Source organism: Grammomys surdaster, unplaced genomic scaffold (assembly GCF_004785775.1).
Source record: "Grammomys surdaster isolate TR1022 unplaced genomic scaffold, NIH_TR_1.0 194, whole genome shotgun sequence".
Lineage (NCBI taxonomy): Eukaryota > Metazoa > Chordata > Mammalia > Rodentia > Muridae > Grammomys > Grammomys surdaster.
The window spans coordinates 3,578,068-3,596,931 of record NW_021604639.1 but is presented as its reverse complement, the minus strand read 5'-3'; the positions used below and the strand labels follow the sequence as shown (position 1 = coordinate 3,596,931).

Here is an 18,864-nt window from a genome sequence, read left to right as displayed (position 1 = left end):
CCAGTCACACCAACAATGAAGATTAACCCTTGTGGTCATCATCGTATTATTGTGTTCCCTGTGTAGGAGCCAGCCTACTGCTGGGAAGGGAGATGCAGAAACTCAAGACCAAAAGGAGCAGGGACTGGATCAGGAATCCACAGGTTTCAGTTGTAATTTGCAACGAGTTGCTTCCAGTGCTATGACTCTGAGGACTCCCTTAATCTCTTTGAGTTTTAGTTTTTTCCTTTGGTGTCAAAACCAGATAGAAACAGGAGTGATGAATCAAGAGTTAAGAGCACTTCCTGCTCTTACAGAGGACCTGACTTCTGTTACCAGCACCCACGTGTCAATCATGGCTCATGACCACCTGTCACTCCAGATCTAGGGGATAGGATATCGTCAGTAAGGCAGAAAAGAGCCAGTCTCTATCCTGTGAGAGCCCTGAGTCTGCCCAGAAGCCAGAGAACAACTCCTTCAGGTCATGGGACCCTAGAGTCTCTGGTCTTAGTACCTTGGGTCACCTGGAGGACCTGGGAGCTCACCTGAAACACTGAACCCAGTATGGGGGCAGGGGTTTTGAGAAGTCTTCCTACAAGAAATTAGTGCTTCAACACAGTCTCTGAGGGTTGACCAGGCAATGGAAAAGGGGTTCAGCTGGGAAGTTAAAGGGGGCCTTCACACAAAGAACAACTCATGGAAAGGCCTAGAAGGAAGAAGTTCCAAGACTGGGATGAATATAGCTCTCAGTGGTAGCATGGAGAATGGATGCTTCTCAATGTCTCTTTGTAATTCATTCCTCAGAGGTGACCACTCTACTGGCTCCCATGGTGGCTAGACTCCAGAGAATGTCAAACCCAGCTGTAACTCTGCATGTTTAGGAGTTGTTTATTCTATGTCAAGTTTTATTTTGCTTGAGACAGATTGTTCTTGAACTTCTAATCCCCCCTGCATTAGCGTTCTCCCAAGTGCTGAGATTGTAGGCTTGCACCATCGCCCAGCTTCCTAAGCTTCTTATATAACGGGTTTTCCCTGCTTTGGAATCTGTGCTGTACACTTTAGATGCCAGGTTTCATGGCAGACATAGGTCTTTACTAGAGGGAAACATGTAGAAGCTGGTGAGTGTCTCATGGTCCTTGGTCTCCAAACTCTTGGATTTAGACACAGTGTAGATCACACAAAGCTTGAATGGGTAAAAGAAGAATTTAAGATTAACTCAAAATGCCTTATAACAAAGTCCAGGGCCATCCATCAGTGGAAACACGGTTAAAAATTTGTGGCTTTTCTATAGATGCAGTACTATTCAGCTGTTGAAAGGGAGGATGGGTGGACATCACCGTGAGGATGGGCCTGGGAGATCTGCTAGGGGAAGGAAGTCAGATGCCAGGCCACATGATCTATGATTTCATTGGTATGAAATATACAAAATAGGAAAGCCCACAGAAAAGATGGATATTGGGAACTTTTAGGGTGGAGAGGAAGGAGACAGGGCAGCATCTGCTCTCTAGGCATGAGGTTTCCTTTTAGGATGATGAAATGGTTCAGATATGAACAACCGTAACTAGTCATCACTATGAATGTGCCAAATGCTACTGAACTGCTCATTTAAAGTATTTCCTTTTATTGTATGTCTGGTTTGCCTTATTTTTAAAACTTCAAAAGAACTATGCAGGAAAGGAAATCTACATGTATAAATGATATTTTGATTTTTTTTCAAAGACAGGATATTACTACATAGATAAGGCTGGCCTTGAAATCACAGAAATCCACCTGTTTCAAGTACTAGGATTTAAGGTGTGTGCCACCATGCATGGCATGGTGTAGCTTTAAAAAATCATAAGTCTTTTTTTCTTCTTGAGACAAGGTCAAGCTAGTCATGAACTCATGGCTGAAGATGACCTTGAACTTCTGAGCCAAGGACTCATTGCATGCTATGCAAGCATTCTTGTCAACTAAGCTACATCTATGGCTCTCATAATGGTGCCTTAAATTTGAAAAGAAAAATGAATAGAAATTGTTGAGTTAAATATTTAAAATCGGCCGACTATCTAAGCTGCGGTGGCTCTGCCTAGCTCAGCTGCCATGTTTCTCAGCTGGAGGCCTCGTGTGTGCTGCAGCTAAAAATGGCCAGCCAAAAACACCAGCCCTGCCACCCATGAGACGTCAGCGTTGGAGATGGCTCTGCCAATCTCCCATGCTGTCTCCGAAAGGCTGAGCATTGCCCAGACCATCCCGCCAAACACATGGGCCCAGTAGGAAAATGAGACTCTAATGCTTAAATTATTTAAAAGCTTATATATTTGGTAATGATCAGTAACAAGATGCCCATACAATCAGAAGTGTAACCCAATACCCAACCTAGATATACCAACTACCTTTGACTGCTACAGACACGTGAACATCCACCTCCATGTTCCCCTCTCTTTCATTCCTCTCTCCTAGCTCCTCCTCTTCCTTCTCCTCCTCTCTTCCTTACTCTTCCTCTTCCTCTCCTTACTCCTCCAACCTTAGCTCCTCCTACAAGAAATCCAATGATGACAGGTCACCTTTGTGGTCCAAGTTTGACAAGTGGCATTTGGGTGCGCCATGTTTGGCTCAACTGACACTCTGCTTTGCTTGTCACTGACAGAGGTGAGCAAAACCCGGTGTCAACTGGAACGAGAGCACATCCTCGGAGCAGCTGGGTCAGCAGATGCACAGCATCCCACACTGCAGGGAATGTATGTACCCCAGTGTGATGAATATGGGCACTATGTACCCACCCAGTGCCACCACAGCACTGGCTACTGCTGGTGTGTGGACCGAGATGGTCGGGAGCTGGAGGGTACCCGTACCCCACCTGGGATGAGGCCCCCATGTAAGTAGACAGCTGTTATGTAGAATCAGAAACTAGAATGATCTGTGCTAGTGGATGTATTGCCTAGTCTTCCTGTTTACATGCTCCCAACTCTCCCTCTCTCACTTTTTGCCTAGGTGGGCATGTTTCTGTTTATGAGGTCAGAGGATGCCCCATCCCATAGCAATGGACAGGTGCCCTCATTGACAGCTTTCTTTATTCAGTGTTAAAGATAATGTCGCTCTCCGAAGACAGAGGTGTTGGTGCAATTGTTCCCAGCACTGCTTTGGCTCTCACGCCCGCCCAGCATCCAGCCAGAACATAAATAACCAAGTCATATGGAGCAAAGCTACCCCACTAGACCTACTAAACTGATGATCTGCCCTGTCTTCTTCATAAATGCCCTTTGACTGGCTGAAGGCATTCTGTCTCTGGAGTTTTCAGACAGAAAATGGGTATTGTGTGGTTGGTGGTGCTGTTTGAATACAATAAATGTGACGAGACCTAGGACATGGGTGATATGTAGATGGTGCATGAGCACATATACACAAATCTTCATCTGTACATATGTATGCACATGTATGTGTACCTGTGTGCTCACACATGGATTGATGGATGTGTCTGCATGCTTGAGCATTAGAATGCACCCGTACATTTCTGATATTCACAACCCTCATTCATTGAGCATCCCTTGCCCTCTAGGTCTGAGTACAGTGGCTCCTCCTATTCACCAGGGACCAGTAGTGCCTACAGCCGTCATCCCCCTACCTCCAGGGACACACTTACTCTTTGCCCAGACTGGGAAGATTGAACGCCTGCCCCTGGAGAGAAACACCATGAAGAAGACAGAAGCCAAAGCTTTTCTCCATATTCCTGTGAGTATCAGCTGAATAGCTCTGGTGACAGTCCCAGCTCTAGGGGCCTGGCTACCAAGATAGTTAGTGGCTATATATAATATAATAGAATACCAAAATAATTAATATAACTTAATACTAATAATAATATAACTTAATACTAATGTGGTTAATATCTATGTATAATATAAAATATAATGTAGCATAATATCAAGATAGTATAATACAAGACAATATAATATCAAGATAGTTTATAGCTAAGTATACTATAGTACATATGTATGGTATCAGTATAGCATGGCACAACACACTATAATACCAACATAGTTGATAGCTATGTATAATATAATATTATACCAAGCTAGTAGTTATATTTGTAATCTAATGTAATACAACATCCATTTGTAAATATAATACCATTCTGTCTTGATTATAGTAGGTCTTAAAGTCAGGGAGATTTGAGTTCCTTTCTTAAACTGTCTGGACTATTTTAGATATTTATTTTATTTTAATATTTTGGCAGTCTCATTCTATAGATCAGGCTAGCCTTGAACATGTTATTGTAGTCAAAAACTCTTGGCTTCTACCTCCTGGGTTCTGAGATTACAGTCATTAGCAGCCACACTGATGGTGTTGTTCACATGTTCATGTAATATTTTAAAATAAACTTCTTGGTCCATTAAAAAAACAACAATAAGAACAACAACAACAACCCATCCAGCCATGAGTGATGGCTCACACCTTTAATCCCAGCATTCAGGAGGCAGATCTCTGTGAGTTCTAGGCCAGCCTGGTCTCCATAGGGAGTTCCAGACCAGCCTTTGTTACATACACAGCCCAACAACAATAAAAAAAGAGAAGAACCAAACAACTTGGTAACTTTAACAAAAGAGACACTGAGTCACTGAAGCCATCACTAAAGGGAACTGATGTCTTAACAGTATTAAACTGCAGAATCCATTAACCTGATTTACCTCTTTCTAATTACCCAGGTCTTGTTTAATTTCACTCTCTAATGCTTTGCAGGGCTCATTGTAGGATCTTGTGCATTTGAAATGCTCATTTAGGGGCTGGAAAGACAGCTCAAAGGTTACAAGCACTTTCTGCTTTCACTGAGGATCCACTTGATTCCCAACACACAAGTCAGTTCACAGATACCTGTGACTCCAGCTCCAGGGGATCCAACACTCTCTGCTGGCCTCCAGAGGCACAAATACAGACACATAAGCATTCACACATACACAGAAATCAAAAAAATGAAAAAATGAAAATCAAGCTGGAGAGAATCATGCATGCACACATACATACATATGTGCAAGCGCAAACACATGTTTTTAGAAAAGAGGGTTTTTTTCTGAACTATATAGTTTCTACAATTCAATAATTAAAAATGTGAATGGACAAAACATTTATTTCATTTAAAATACTATTTGAGGATGTATATGCAAGCACATGGGAAAAATCAAGGCAACACTAGCTAGTGGGAGATTTTTTTTCTGAACTATAAAGTTTCTATAATTCAATAATTAAGACTATGAATGGACAAAACACAATTGCTTTGTTTAAAATACTATCTGAGGATATATAGGCACGTGGGAAGATTCAAGGCAACACTAGTTAATGGGTGAACTGCTCTCAGCCACTGGTATTACTTCCAGGCAAAAGTCATCATTGGACTGGCCTTTGACTGCGTGGACAAGGTGGTTTACTGGACAGACATCAGCGAGCCTTCCATTGGGAGAGCCAGCCTACATGGTGGAGAGCCAACCACCATCATTCGACAAGGTGGGCAAGCAAACATTGTCTCTTTGGGGGTTGCTTCTAGCAGCCCATGCTGCTCTTGGCAGGAAGGGAGGGGTGGAGAGTAAGCTGCTTCATTCACTAGGAAGCAGGTCTTCTGCCTCTACGCTCTGTCCTTTTCATCTCCTCTGAAGTTTTCCATAGGCCAGTTGAGTCATTAAACCAGGGACTTTCTGGCTGAGGTTAGCTGCTTGTCTCAGGATAATTAAACTGAAACAAGGCAGAGGCCTGTGCCCTTCCCTTGGAAGCATACACGGTCCACCTTTGTGCGTCATGAAACCAAACTCAACATTCCATTTCTTTCTCTAGCTTCCGAGCCTGCAATGGCTTCTCACAGAGTGCTCCACCATGTGCTCCGTGGGGGAATTAATCAAAGGCAGTAGATGTCTGAGCTGCAATGGCTTCTCATAGAGTGCTCCACCGTGTGTTGCATGGGGGTTTAATCAAATGTAGTGGGGTGAAAGGAATAGTCCAGAAACCCACTAGCATATTGACAGATACTCACCCAGAAGTTGAAGACTATTTACTTATTTAATTTTTGAGATAGGATTTCACGTGAACCAGGCTACCCTCATTAAGTAGCTGAGGATGACCTTGAACTCATGATCTTCCTGCCTCTAACTCCCACCAGTCAGGATTATATGCATGCACCACCACTCAGCTTGCTTAATTAATTTAATTAATATCTTCAGTCTAACATTCTCCCAACTGAGCTATTATGGCTACTATTTATTTTAAACCAATGTTTGGCAGCCTCATCTAGTCTGAAAGTCCTGCTTCTCTTGCCTCTTTCTCTCTGGTCCTGGGTTACAAGTATGTATCACCACACCCAGCTCTGCAAGTAGTGTCTATTCCCAAGGCTATATTGGGGTTAAAGAGTTATCATTTCAAAATACAGCATCTTGGGTGGAGGTAGTTTCTTTTCCCTGCCTCAACACATCTCTCTTCTCCCTAGTTCTTGCTTGGAATTTAACTAGCCTGGATCAACTCTCACAGAGAATTCTGTTTTGCTTAATATGACAAAGTATGTGTTGTGTTGACAGAGCCTAAGGTTAAATGTTTAACGTTTAACTTCTACTAGGTGCCTGCTTGAACAAAGAAATATGCAACATTTTAATACCATTCAATAAATAAAGAATAACCAGGCCCTCTGTTGTAGGCTTGTCATGACAGGGTGAGGCAAAAGGGTCACAAGTTCCAGGTCAGCCTGGGCATCTTGTAAGACCTTGTCTCAAAATAAAAAGTTACAAGAGCCTCAGGGATACAGCTCAGTGCTTGAGCCTTTGTGTAGCATGTGTGAGGCTCTGGGTTCAATCTTCAGTTTAAAAAAAAAATCCACTTCACACGAAAAGGTCTCCAGTACTGAAATGGTCAAGGAACTTGAGCTGTTTCAGTCATTACTCATCAGATTTGGAAATATTTTTTGCCATGCTGACATTAGCTGTATGAAGCTCTGCTTCCTCTGCAAAGCATTCAACTTGTAATTTAGCACCCCTCTAACAGTTAATGTTCTGTAAGGACCCACCCGTTGGCCATTTCTCCTCTTCCTTGTTTCCTTTGTAGAGATAACACATCAGGAACCAAGCTGATGCTGCATGATACACCCCTGGCTTTGCACTTGGCTCTCGATTCCTTTTTTGAAAGCCAATGGGCTATTTAAATGATGCTGGTTACCTTTCATGCTCTGGCTTATGAAGAGAACTTTGAAAATGCCTTTTACCCCTCTGTTGAAAATGTTGTTGCTGTTATCTGATTTCAAATCCTGATGGAAGAGGGGAATAGGTCACTGTCTGCTATTTCCTGTTGCTTTTGGCACCAGAAATCAGCTAAGGGACCTTTAAGCACAGTGAGAACTGTAAGAAAGGCCAAAACTGACTAACTGTGAAAGAACACAGAATCAACCAAACATCTTGTCTGAGACTGACTTCCAGAGAGTTTCTGGGGGTACTGGAGATGTAGGGTTCGTCTCCTCCTGAGACCTCCTTACTAGGTATCAGTCTCAAATTCATTTTCACACAGCAGTAAAGGAAAACTTATTCCCTTGCCATCTCCTTGTTTATCAACGTAGGCACACACACACACACACACACACACACACACACACACACTCCTATGAGTTTCTCTAGCTCTCGGTAGTTTAAGATCAGGGTCAGCATTGTGTAGAAGGTGACAGTGCGACATACCTTCCTAATAGGCTTCCTCTGGGTGCTCAGTGAAGACTGGCAGCTCACATCCCTGCAGTATGCAGGAGCTGCTCAGGGAATCCCACAGGATGTGCTCATTCCAAATTTTCCCCTGATTGAGTGGCTGCTGGGGTGCGTGTATGTATTCTGTCTGAAAGCCACAGGGAGCCCCTGGGAGACAATTCCATTGTTCCGGGGCCTCTTGTGGTGTGGGAAAGAGCTTAATACTTTAAACAGCTCTTCTTTGTCTGTGAATAATAAACCATATGTACATTTTATTTATCTGAATCACTGTTCTCTGGTTGGGCTCTTGTCAGAGGCTTGTGTGTGTGTTGTGTGTGTCTGTGTGGGTTGAAGGTACACACACATGTGCATGTCAGTATCAGGTGAATGGCACAATCACTCCCCTACCCTTTTTTTTGAGACAGGGTCTCTTACTCAATCTAGAGCTCATCAATTTCGTTACCCTGAGAGGCCAAAAGCCCCAGAGATCCTCTTGTCTGTGCTTGCCCAGTGCTGGGATTACAAGTGGCTTTGCCACGCCTGGCTTTTATATGGTTCTGGAATTGATCTTAGATCCTCGTGCTTGCACAGCAAACACTCTACCAACGGAACCATCTCCTTAACCCCTGACAGAAACTTTGCAGCCCCTACATCATTCTCTGTTCTAGGAAAGGATGAGATGAGAGGTTAACTTGCTTGTATATGGATGAGAGGATGCAGGGATGATTTTCTCAAACGCCTGATGCTCGGGATAACACAGCCTGGTTCCCTTCCTAGTTACACTCCAGCCAGGCTAAATGACCCTCAGTCCTCTGGTTAGGACAGTGGGAGGATCTCAAGTATGGCAATAAATCCTACAACGTCACTTTGTACTTTTAGTTTACAGTGACTTACGTAGAGTATTGGTTTCACAGTGGCGATCTGTATTTTGACTGCTGTTGCAATCAAGTGGGAAGTATAATTTGTAATTGTCAAACACTTTCTTTTTACCCTTTATATTTGTATTTAAGTACTAAGAGTGTGATCAGCAATGTCATTTCCTGAAATGCCTCCCTGTCCTGTAATTGCTAAGGAAGAAAGATCTACCTTCCATCCTCACTTAAGACGCCATGCCTCCTGTTTGTATTAGATAAGCTCTGGCTTCTTTACCTCCGTTCCCATTTCACCAAGAGCCACTCCGTCACTCTCATGGTCTCTGGCCATATAAAATGAATCACAGACTACCTCAAGCCACTTGCAGTCTTCTTTATACCTAAAAACACTTATGCAAGACACTTATCCAATAAAATCTCATTGGTCCTCCAGGAACTAGCTTCTACAGATGCCTACTTCCCTAGAACCTTTCCCTGGTGAACTCAAGCTGACTCTGTATCTGCATCTGCCCATAGAAACTAGACCTCAGTTTGAATGGTGGTTGGCTGTGGACTTCTTAATGGACAGGGATATATCTTTATCATGGTGACTCTCCTGCTTCCCAGGGTGGTACCCAAGGAATGGGTGAGGATGGTTGAATTTGTCACTTGGAAAATTGATCATCTTATAACAGTAAGAATTTCACATTCCCTTTTGGTTTCTCAAGGTTTGACCACCATGTCTAAGACAGCTGAACAATCAGAGAAATCTTGGCTAGGATATGACTCAATGTTTCCTTCCTTCCAGATCTTGGAAGTCCTGAAGGCATTGCCCTTGACCATCTTGGCAGAACCATCTTCTGGACAGACTCTCACCTGGATCGAATAGAAGTTGCAAGGATGGACGGCAGCCAGCGCCGAGTGCTGTTTGACACGGGTTTGGTGAATCCCAGAGGCATTGTGACAGACTCTGTAAGAGGGTATGTTTGCCTACACATGTGTCTGGCTTTTTTGTTTTTAGTCTCTGGCCTTTTTGAATGGTTTCTGGTGAGGTTCTAATGCCAGCCTTGCCCTCCTGAGGTGTTTCCTCCATGCAAGATCAAACAGAGTCTACAAACTGATGAGATGCTGGCACACTTAGCACAATGCTCATACCTTACTATGTTCCAGTTTCACAATTCTTTCTAGAAACTTTGTAGGGTGATGACTCAGAAATCGAGTAATTTCTAGATAGGTTGAATGTGAACTAACATTCAAATTGCATGAATGCTGTAGAATATTGGGTTGGCCTAACCATTCCCCCAACACTCCTTGTTGGAGCAGATGTGGCTAAAGCATCTTAGAATCCTCTTCCTGAGGTATTCTTCAGCCCATCGCAGCTTCTCACCCTATGGCAAGCTCTCAGTCTTACATCCCAGGCCCCAGCTCCTAGAGACAGTTTCCTTAGAGACACTATCTCTTGTGTTGAGGCCATTCTGCTACTTCATACACAGCAGACATTTCCACTGCCTCTGCTGGCATTTGAATCTTGCTTTAGTCAAACCACATTGTTCCACTGCGGCCTCCCGCATAGGCTTATCACTCAGGGAATTACTGTTTGCTGTGTCTGCCCCAAAGTCTATGTGTCTATCATTCCTCAGTCATTGCCCACCTTGTTTTGATCAGGATGTCTCACTGGCCTGTACTTCCCAAGTTGTGCAGGCTATCTAGCCAGAGAGACCCAGTGATCCACCTGCCTCCTTCTCCCCAGCACTGGGATCACAACTCTCAGTTACCACACTCAGCTTTTTGTTTTGAACACGGTGCTTGGGATTGAACCCAGGTCCTCACTTTGCCCACTGAGTTTTTTCAAGATAGTATAAAGGAAATATTAAAGGAGATTCATTAGTGACAGATAACCTAATTTGAACAAAGAGCCAAAATAACCCTAGAATTCACCTTAGCATCTCAGAATCTCACTTAGCTGTATTGTTTTCTTGTCTGCTGATAACTTCCTACCTGGTCTTTTAAAAGTGTTTTCAGGATCTTGCTTCTTCCTTTCACTCTGATGCCTCTTCCAGGAACCTTTATTGGACAGATTGGAACAGAGATAATCCCAAAATCGAGACTTCTCACATGGATGGCACGAACCGGAGGATTCTCGCACAGGACAACCTGGGCTTGCCCAATGGTCTGACCTTTGATGCCTTCTCGTCTCAGCTCTGCTGGGTGGATGCAGGTAACAGGAAGCTTGAGATCATCTACACATAGTTCTCCATTGTCTGATTCTTCTTGACCTCTTGAGTTGGCAAATCTCACCCACCGCCTCTTTCTGTCTAGCGAATAAGCTCAGAACAAACTTGACATTGTTAAATGTTACCATTTTAAGTGTTGTTATAAACACCTGGTATCATGCTCGCTTTTGCCCTTTGGCCTGTAGAACCTGAAATAATTGCTATATGACTCATTAAAAAAAATGACTGACTCCTATTTTGGTGGGAGGTTACTCAGTATTGAATTTAGGGTCTGCTATATGCTGTATTTTCAGAGGTATTAGTGCATCCTGCATAGAGCCCCTGATGTGGCCCTGCTTCAGCTGTTCAGGGTGTCCCTCAGGCTTCAGATGAGATGAGAGAATGATGCTTCTCAAGGAGGACCACCCTTCATCCCTCCCTGTGAAAGTCTGTGGCTGAATACCTTCTCTGTCTCACAGCTAGTGTGAATGCTTACATGTTTATAGAAGCCTGTGACAGCCATCAGTGCAGGCATTAGTGGCAGGCCAGTCTCATGCTGATCAATCAGAGTTCTTCAGTGCCTCAACTTTGGGAAGAAAGGTTCTGGAGAGACTTAGAGGGAAGGGACTTGAGCAAAAGCCAGAAGATAGCAGAGTGTCTCCTGAGACAAAGGGCCGGGAAGGCCGGCACAGGCTGTGGTTTCTCTGTCCTGGCTCACCTCTCCTTGGGAGGCCCAGGTGTGGGTGCCGGAACTCAGGTGGGTGTAGGCTGATGAAAAGGAAAAGACAGAAAACAGAGACAGCATGCCGACGCTGAAGAGCCAGCCCTCTGTGTTCTCCAAGACATGCCACTGCAGCACTGAACTCCCCCATCCTTGTCTTTCAGACTCTTGTTTTCTGGCACAAAGGGCCCATTTCTTGCATGAACAATGACCAACTTGTGTTTGCTTCATACAGGCACCCATAGGGCAGAATGCCTGAACCCAGCTCAGCCAGGCAGACGCAAGGTTCTCGAAGGGCTCCAGTATCCTTTCGCTGTGACGAGCTATGGGAAGAATTTGTACTACACAGACTGGAAGACGTATGTAGGCTGTTGTCATGCTGGCTGGGCAGAGCTATGGCCTTCTCTTTGTCTCTGTGGAGGTCTTTGCCTCTTGCCTCTTGTCCTGACCTTTGACCCTCCAGTGATCCCCCCCTTCTTCCTGGCTGTCAGATATGGAGGAGGGTAGAGGAAGAGGGCTGTTTAATCTCAGAGGGGAACAGAGGTGCCATTTACCATACCCAAACCTAGGACTTCCTGAGCATGCATGTTCTTTCCCCAGGAGCCACCTGGAGTCACATGGCTGGAGGGATCCTTGATTATGCCATTCCTCTACATCAATGTAGTTTTTTTTGGTTTTTTTTCTCTTTTTGGGGGGGGGGGGTTCAAGACAGGGTTTCTCTGTGTAGTCCTGGCTGTCCTGGACTCACTTTGTAGACCAGGCTGGCCTCAAACTCAGAAATCCACCTGCCTCTGCCTCCCAAGTGCTGGGATTAAAGGTGTGCGCCACCACTGCCTGGTGTCAATGTAGTTTTTTTTTTAGGGGTTTTTTTTTTTTTAGGTTTTTGTTTTTGTTTTGTTTTGTTTGTTTGTTTGTTTTGGTTTTTCCGAGACAGGGTTTCTCTGTGTAGCCCTGGCTGTCCTGTAACTCACTCTGTAAACCAGGCTAGCTTCAAACTCTCGAACTCAGAAATCCGCCTGCCTCTGCCTCCCAAGTGCTGGGATTAAAGGCGTGCGCCACCACCGCCCGGCATCAATGTAGTTTTTAAACTGCAATATTTTCGAAGCTGCTTCTGCACCAGGCCTTCCTCAAAGGGAGGGTCACACCAAGGAGGTAGCTGGCTAAGAGAGCCTATATGTCACCTGGAATTTAAAGCAGAGGAGAGAACTAGATTGTTTTGACTTTTATTTTAAAAAGCTGGTGAACTACAGGCTTGATGCACCCCAGGGGGTAGGAAGGAAGGGATACACAGAGAGCAAGACCACCACGCCTCTTTCTCTTCCAAGCCACAGAAGAGGCTGCCTAACTCCATCGAGAACAGTTCAAGACGTCAGATGCATGTTCACTCTGTGCTTTGGTGCTTTGCAGGAATTCAGTGATTGCCATGGACCTTGCTATATCCAAAGAGATGGATACCTTCCACCCACATAAGCAGACCCGGCTGTATGGCATCACCATTGCCCTATCCCAGTGTCCCCAAGGTAACATCCATGCTGCTGAATGGGGGTCAACAATCGGAGTCTCTAAGAGAGTCAGGGTGGCCTAAGTACACCCATGGGCTCCTTTATGTAGGTGTCCCTTCCTGAAGGACTCTTGAATTTTCCCACCTCAATTAACTTAATCTAGAACCTCTTAACAGACATACCCAGAGGTGTATTTCTGTTGTGATTCTACCAAATTGACAATCAAGATTAACCACACACCTCCAAATCAGGAATGCATGCACTTGCCTCTTATTTATAGTAGAGAAACAAACAGCAGCTCAACTTGGCCCCTTGAGCCCACAAGGAGGTTAATGGGGAGCTTGCTGTAGGTACCAAATCAGTCAGAAGGAAGACTGTGACGCTGATCTCCATCTTTTCCAGGCCATAATTACTGCTCAGTGAATAATGGTGGCTGTACCCACCTCTGCTTGCCCACTCCAGGGAGCAGGACCTGCCGATGTCCTGACAACACCCTGGGAGTTGACTGCATTGAACAGAAATGAAGTCAAGAATTCCATGCTTCCTCTCCAAGTATTTCACAGTAATGCCCAACTTGAAGTGACTTGATCCAGACTGAAAGGTGTCCTGCAGTGGCGTGACCACTAGGCCCAGATCTAGCCTAGCCTGAGCCCTCACAACCTCCCCTTAACCTTCCCTAAAACAGTTACCCTTAGCTCAGTAATGGGAAAATCTCTACCCCAACATAAGGGCAGGACACACACACACACACACACACACACACACACACACACATACACACACATCGTGATCTCAGTTTTTAGACAAGATTACAGAGTTCTGAATAAAAAGCCAAGGGGGGTGGTCCATGCCTACAGCACTTGGGAGGTAGAGGCAGGAGGATCAGGAGTTCAAGGCCAATCTGTCTTGTATGTGTAGCAGGGTTTAGGGACAGCCTGAGTTACATGAGACCCTTCTTCAAAAATAAAAATTCAGGGTAGAAGTTATGTGTCCATTCTAGAGCCATAGGACCTTTTCCTAATCCTAGACTCCCCCATGGTAGGCAGACCCTCATAGACCAAAGGAGGCTACTTCTCTGTGGCATTACAAGCTCAGCTATTACCCAGTTTTTTAACTTAGGCGATCCAAATCCAGCTTAGGCGAGGTAATGAGTCTTACTATTTCTCTTGGTACTCAAATCTCTGCCTTTATACTCCCATCTGACTGCTCTCCTGTTGTACACCTTCATCCTGCCCAAGACTCTGCTTTTAGTGCCTTCTCTGCCATATGATCAAAGCCCAACAATATCCTAGGGATTCATGGTATTTGGTGGATGGTAAAAAGCAACTCCTCCCAAATTAAGAAGACTTGACATTTCAACAGTGGCCACTAATAATCAGGTAGAGAAGTCAAGCAAATGTCCTGTGAGAGGAATTTGAAGATGTAGAATCAAGATGTTTGAAGATAGGGGATTATTATCTTCATATGCCTTGAATTATAGCAAATTCTTCCTCTTTGCCAAAGTACCTGTATTAGATCTGGTCTATGATACCATGGGAATCTTCAGCCCACTCCTGGTGCCAGTTTCCAAGTCTTCTCATGGAGAGTCATCTGGAGCCCAGGCTGGGGTAGGACTGGACAAAGTAGTAGCCAGTCATAGTCCCTCACCTTTAGAATTGTATCTTTGTCTCTCCCTCTCTCTGTAGCTTTCTGACTAGATCCTCTTCTGAAGACACAATCTAGGAAGATCTAACTGGGTATTTCTACTAGTGGTTCAGATTCTTATTTGATCGTCAGTATAGTTTGAAGGACTGTTGCTGCCTTCCATGTTTCTGTCTGTGATTTGTTTCAAAAATATCCCTGACCAGATGCATAGCTACTCTCTCTCTCCTGTCTATCTATCTATCTATCTATCTATCTATCTATCATCTATCTATCTATCTATCTATCATCTATCATTTATCTCTATCTCTTTTTTTCAACTGCTTCCTAGATACTTAAAGCATTAGAAATTTTGGATTGAAAGTCAAGCATCAGAAGTTCAGTTTGCACGGTGTAGGGTAAGGGCAAGACTCAGTTGGAACTATCACAAAGTGGTGGATAAGGATGGAGAACAAGAATGGAAAACCCAAGAAGGAACAACAGGAGAGAGACTTAAAGGCAGCTAAAACTAAAACCCTTAAATAACTTCAGAGAAAAATGGCACATTTTCCAAAAGAATGCATACCCTTGAAGACATAAAGGAACTTGCCTGATGTTTTTCTTGGGGAACAGAGCCCCCTACCTCCTTTTCTTCTAGCTTCACCATACTTAGCCCCCAACCCTATCTCCTCCCTGCACCTCGACCTGCTTACATTGGACTGGGAATCTAAACTGGGAGGGAGTCGTTACTTAAATAATTAGAATTTAAATCACAAGATTTAGGAAAGGTGTGACTCTTTTATGCAACCTCATGAAGTACCCTCAGTTTTTTGTTTTCTGTTTTTTTTTTTTTGTCATGTTCCTCATGATATGCATCTCTTATGACTTTTATTCATTTTACTAGATTCCTTGTAAAATGTTTTACATGGTAAATTCTTAAGCTGTGGAAACCACTGAAGGTGCTTACTAATGGTTCTCCAGATGTAGTCAAGTATTGGATGACTCCTCGAGTTTACAGCTGTACAAATATCAGTGCAGAAAAATAATTAAAAACAACTGTTAAAAATAAAATCTTATTTTGATGTGTTTTTGTTGTTTTGTTCTATGATAGTGTGTTGCAATGTTGAGGACCAGACTTGACTTCAGACTCTCAATCCTCCTGCCTCAGCTACTTGAGAACTGGGATCAAAAGCATACGCTACCATAGTTCATGATGGAAAAACAGAGATTTAGTGGCTGACAAAACCTAGGGGACCCAAGACTTTACCTAAGAAGCTGTTCATTAGCCGCATAGTTCACAGAAGAGAATGGCTTATGATTGGCTTTAAAATGAATTATATCCCAGACTCTAAATTACTGTTATGGACATTTTCTTTTTGTCTGTTTATCTCCTTCCCGTTCCTAACTCTTTTTATAAGAACTCATATAGCATATAGCATATAGCATATAGCATATAGCATATAGCATACTAGCCTAAAATTCTCAGTGTATCTGAGTATTGCTTTGAACTTCTGATCTTTCTGTCTCTATCTCCTGATTGCTGGGAACACTCATGTACTACCCTAAGCCCAGTTAGGTAGGGCTGGGGATCAAACCAACCATCAGGGCTTTTTGAACATTAGGCAAGCAATCTACCAAACCAGCTAAATCCCAAGTCTTCACTATTTTTGTTATTTTAGACCAATTCATTTTTTGTTGCTGGGGATAGTTTCCTGCCTCAGTGTGGAGATAAGCTGCCACATCCTTCTTATCTTCAGAAAGAGGAAGAACACTTTCCTGACAGGACTGGGCATGAGACCTGATCTGTTCCATTTCACCTATGGGAGGTGCTACCCAGAGTTCCCATAATGGGACGTGAATGGTCTCTGAGTTGGACTGAGGGAGGGGGCCCGGATAGGACTAAGGTTCTCAGAGCTCAGTGCTGCAGAGCAAGGAGTCTATAACTTGAGATGTCCCTGTGATACAAGGCAGTGGTAATAACCGTTCCTGCCTGCCTGTGAATGTTGTTTGAAGGAGACACCCTGAACGAGAACTAAAATTCAGTGTTTTATTCTGGCCATTAAAGCCTAGTTCTATCCCAAGGGCATAAGGGAAGATGCTAGAAAGAGAATCTCCAAGAACCCATCCCTCCATCAGAATCAGCAGCTTTCCTGGGCCCCAGGGTATGGAACTTACACAATATCTACTTATTCTAATGAATAATATTTGGAACACCCAGGAGAGAGTGTGGATGAGGCTAGTGAGTTATAGTTAATTTCAACTTTAGTCAAGCCTACCATTTCCAAATAGTTTAACCCATGACAGGAAGATCTTGGGGTAGTGACATACATTCATGGTCTGATTTACTAGAGCCATCATGGGCAGTAAAAACTTTGCTCTCCAAAAATCTGATATATCCTGATACAATTTGGCTACCCCCCCTTTTTTAAAGAAAACATTTTTTTAATCCTTTAAGAAGTTCATAGGTGAATACAATGTATTCTGTTCATATTCACTTTTCCCCCAACTCCTCCCAGATCCACTCCCACCCTATCCCAACTTCCTGTCCTCTCTTTGTTGTTGTTGTTGTTTTAAAATTACCCATCAAGTTCAAGTTGTACTGCCTTTATATTCTTGGGTGTAGGGACAACAACTGGAACAAGATTGATCTACCGGGGCCCACCTTTCCCCCAGAAAAATTACCTTTCCCCCAGAAGCCATCAACCATCAAAAGGTTGTCACATCAGTCAGGGCTTGGCATATAGGCTCTGCCCTACTCTATGCTGAAAGCTGACTGGCTTGATTCTGTGCAAACATCAAAAGAAGCAAAAATAGCTGTGCATCAAAGCATGCTATCAAGAGAATAGAAGGCAATCTACAGGAAGGAAAAATGTCTACAAATGCATTATTCTGGTAAGGAACTAGTATTCAGGAACATAAAGATCTTTTGCAGCTCAATAGCCAAGAGAACTAAGTTCAGAGATGAATAGTGGATCTGAATAAATACTCCTGTGATGGAGATGTACCGTTGATGAGTAAGCACATGAAAAGATGCTCAAGGCTGTGGATGCTGCTGAGAGGCACAGCGCTTGCTCAGCATGTGCGAGACCCTGGGTTTGACCCCAGCTCGGAAAGAAAGTCCTTATCATTAGTCATTAAAGTAATGCAAATTAATCCCAAAACTTGATGTCATTTCATATGCAGAAGGCTACTTTAAAAAAAGAACTGCAAAGGAAGTTATGGGGAAATAGTCTGTACATTGCTGGAGGGAACATAAAATGGGAGACAGAGTCCAGAATGATTCAGCCGGCCGTCCCACTTCAAGCTATATGTCCAAAGAACTGAAAGGAGAGACTGGAACAGACACAAGCAAACAAATCTTCCTAGTTGCATTCTTCATGGAGGCTGAAAAGTGGAGATAACCCACAGGTGTCTCTACATACAGGGTATGAGACATGTGATAGACAGACGGTGCACATACAAACAGTCCCGCTGTGAAAGGGAATGAAGTTCTGCTACATGGGACAGCATGGGTGAGCCTTGAGGACACTGCTGTGACAAACAGACCAAAGGGACAAGTACTAGATAATTCCATTTACTTGAGGAACTTAGAATAGGCAAATTCAGAAAACTAGAAGTAGATTTTAAGTCACCAGAAGTTAGAGGGAGGAAGAATGGAATTATTACTGAATAATTAGAGTCTTGGAGGTAATAAAAAGCTTTTGGAAATAGACTGGCGGGTGCAGCGCCATTTTTTTTAGTTAAATTAATTAAATGTAATTAATGATACTGAAGTTTGCACTTAAAATAGTGGAAAGAGAAACTTTTGAATTATATGTTCTCTTTTGTTTAATTAATTTTTTAAGATTTCATCGTATAGCTCAGGCTAGCCTCAAACTCAAAATTTTTCCCCTCATCTCTCAATTCTTGGATTAAGGCCTGCGCCATCACACCAGTTCTGTAGTACATACATATACACAATATGTATACATGTTTATATATTATATATCAATATTCTATTACAATTTAAAAAATTGTCATGTACAGCCTTATGAGCTTTGTATATTTAGTATATTATATTTATATTGCAATAAAGTTGTTTTGTTTTGTTTTGCTTTACTGCAAAGGCAAATTTCCTAGTTACCTAAAATGGACAAAATGCTGGTCTGGGCATTGTTGCAGCTGACTAGTCCTATAAAGACTCTATGAGGCTTTGCTTGAGGTACTGCCAGGAAGGGACTTCGCAGATGACATGTTCACCCTACACACACACACACACACACACACACACACACACACACCACTCTCTCTCTCTTGAGACAG

The 18,864-nt window shown here is 43.3% G+C and overlaps 1 protein-coding gene across 2 annotated transcripts in view; it reads left to right on the top strand.

The window, feature by feature from the left end:
- Nid1 (nidogen 1) overlaps positions 1-15,648 on the top strand; it is a 73,751-nt gene extending 58,103 nt beyond the window's left edge. Inside the window, exons 13-20 of one of the 2 annotated variants that reach the window (XM_028769925.1) lie at positions 2,609-2,836; positions 3,518-3,690; positions 5,328-5,454; positions 9,315-9,486; positions 10,567-10,724; positions 11,676-11,799; positions 12,848-12,960; positions 13,405-15,648. In XM_028769925.1, the coding sequence (XP_028625758.1) occupies positions 2,609-2,836; positions 3,518-3,690; positions 5,328-5,454; positions 9,315-9,486; positions 10,567-10,724; positions 11,676-11,799; positions 12,848-12,960; positions 13,405-13,466 (1,157 nt within the window). In that variant the 3' untranslated portion in view covers positions 13,467-15,648. Of the gene's footprint in view, positions 1-2,608; positions 2,837-3,517; positions 3,691-5,327; positions 5,455-9,314; positions 9,487-10,566; positions 10,725-11,675; positions 11,800-12,847; positions 12,961-13,344 lie in introns of both variants that reach the window. The other variant, XM_028769924.1, reaches the window with a different exon arrangement.
- The last annotated feature ends 3,216 nt before the right edge of the window (positions 15,649-18,864 follow it).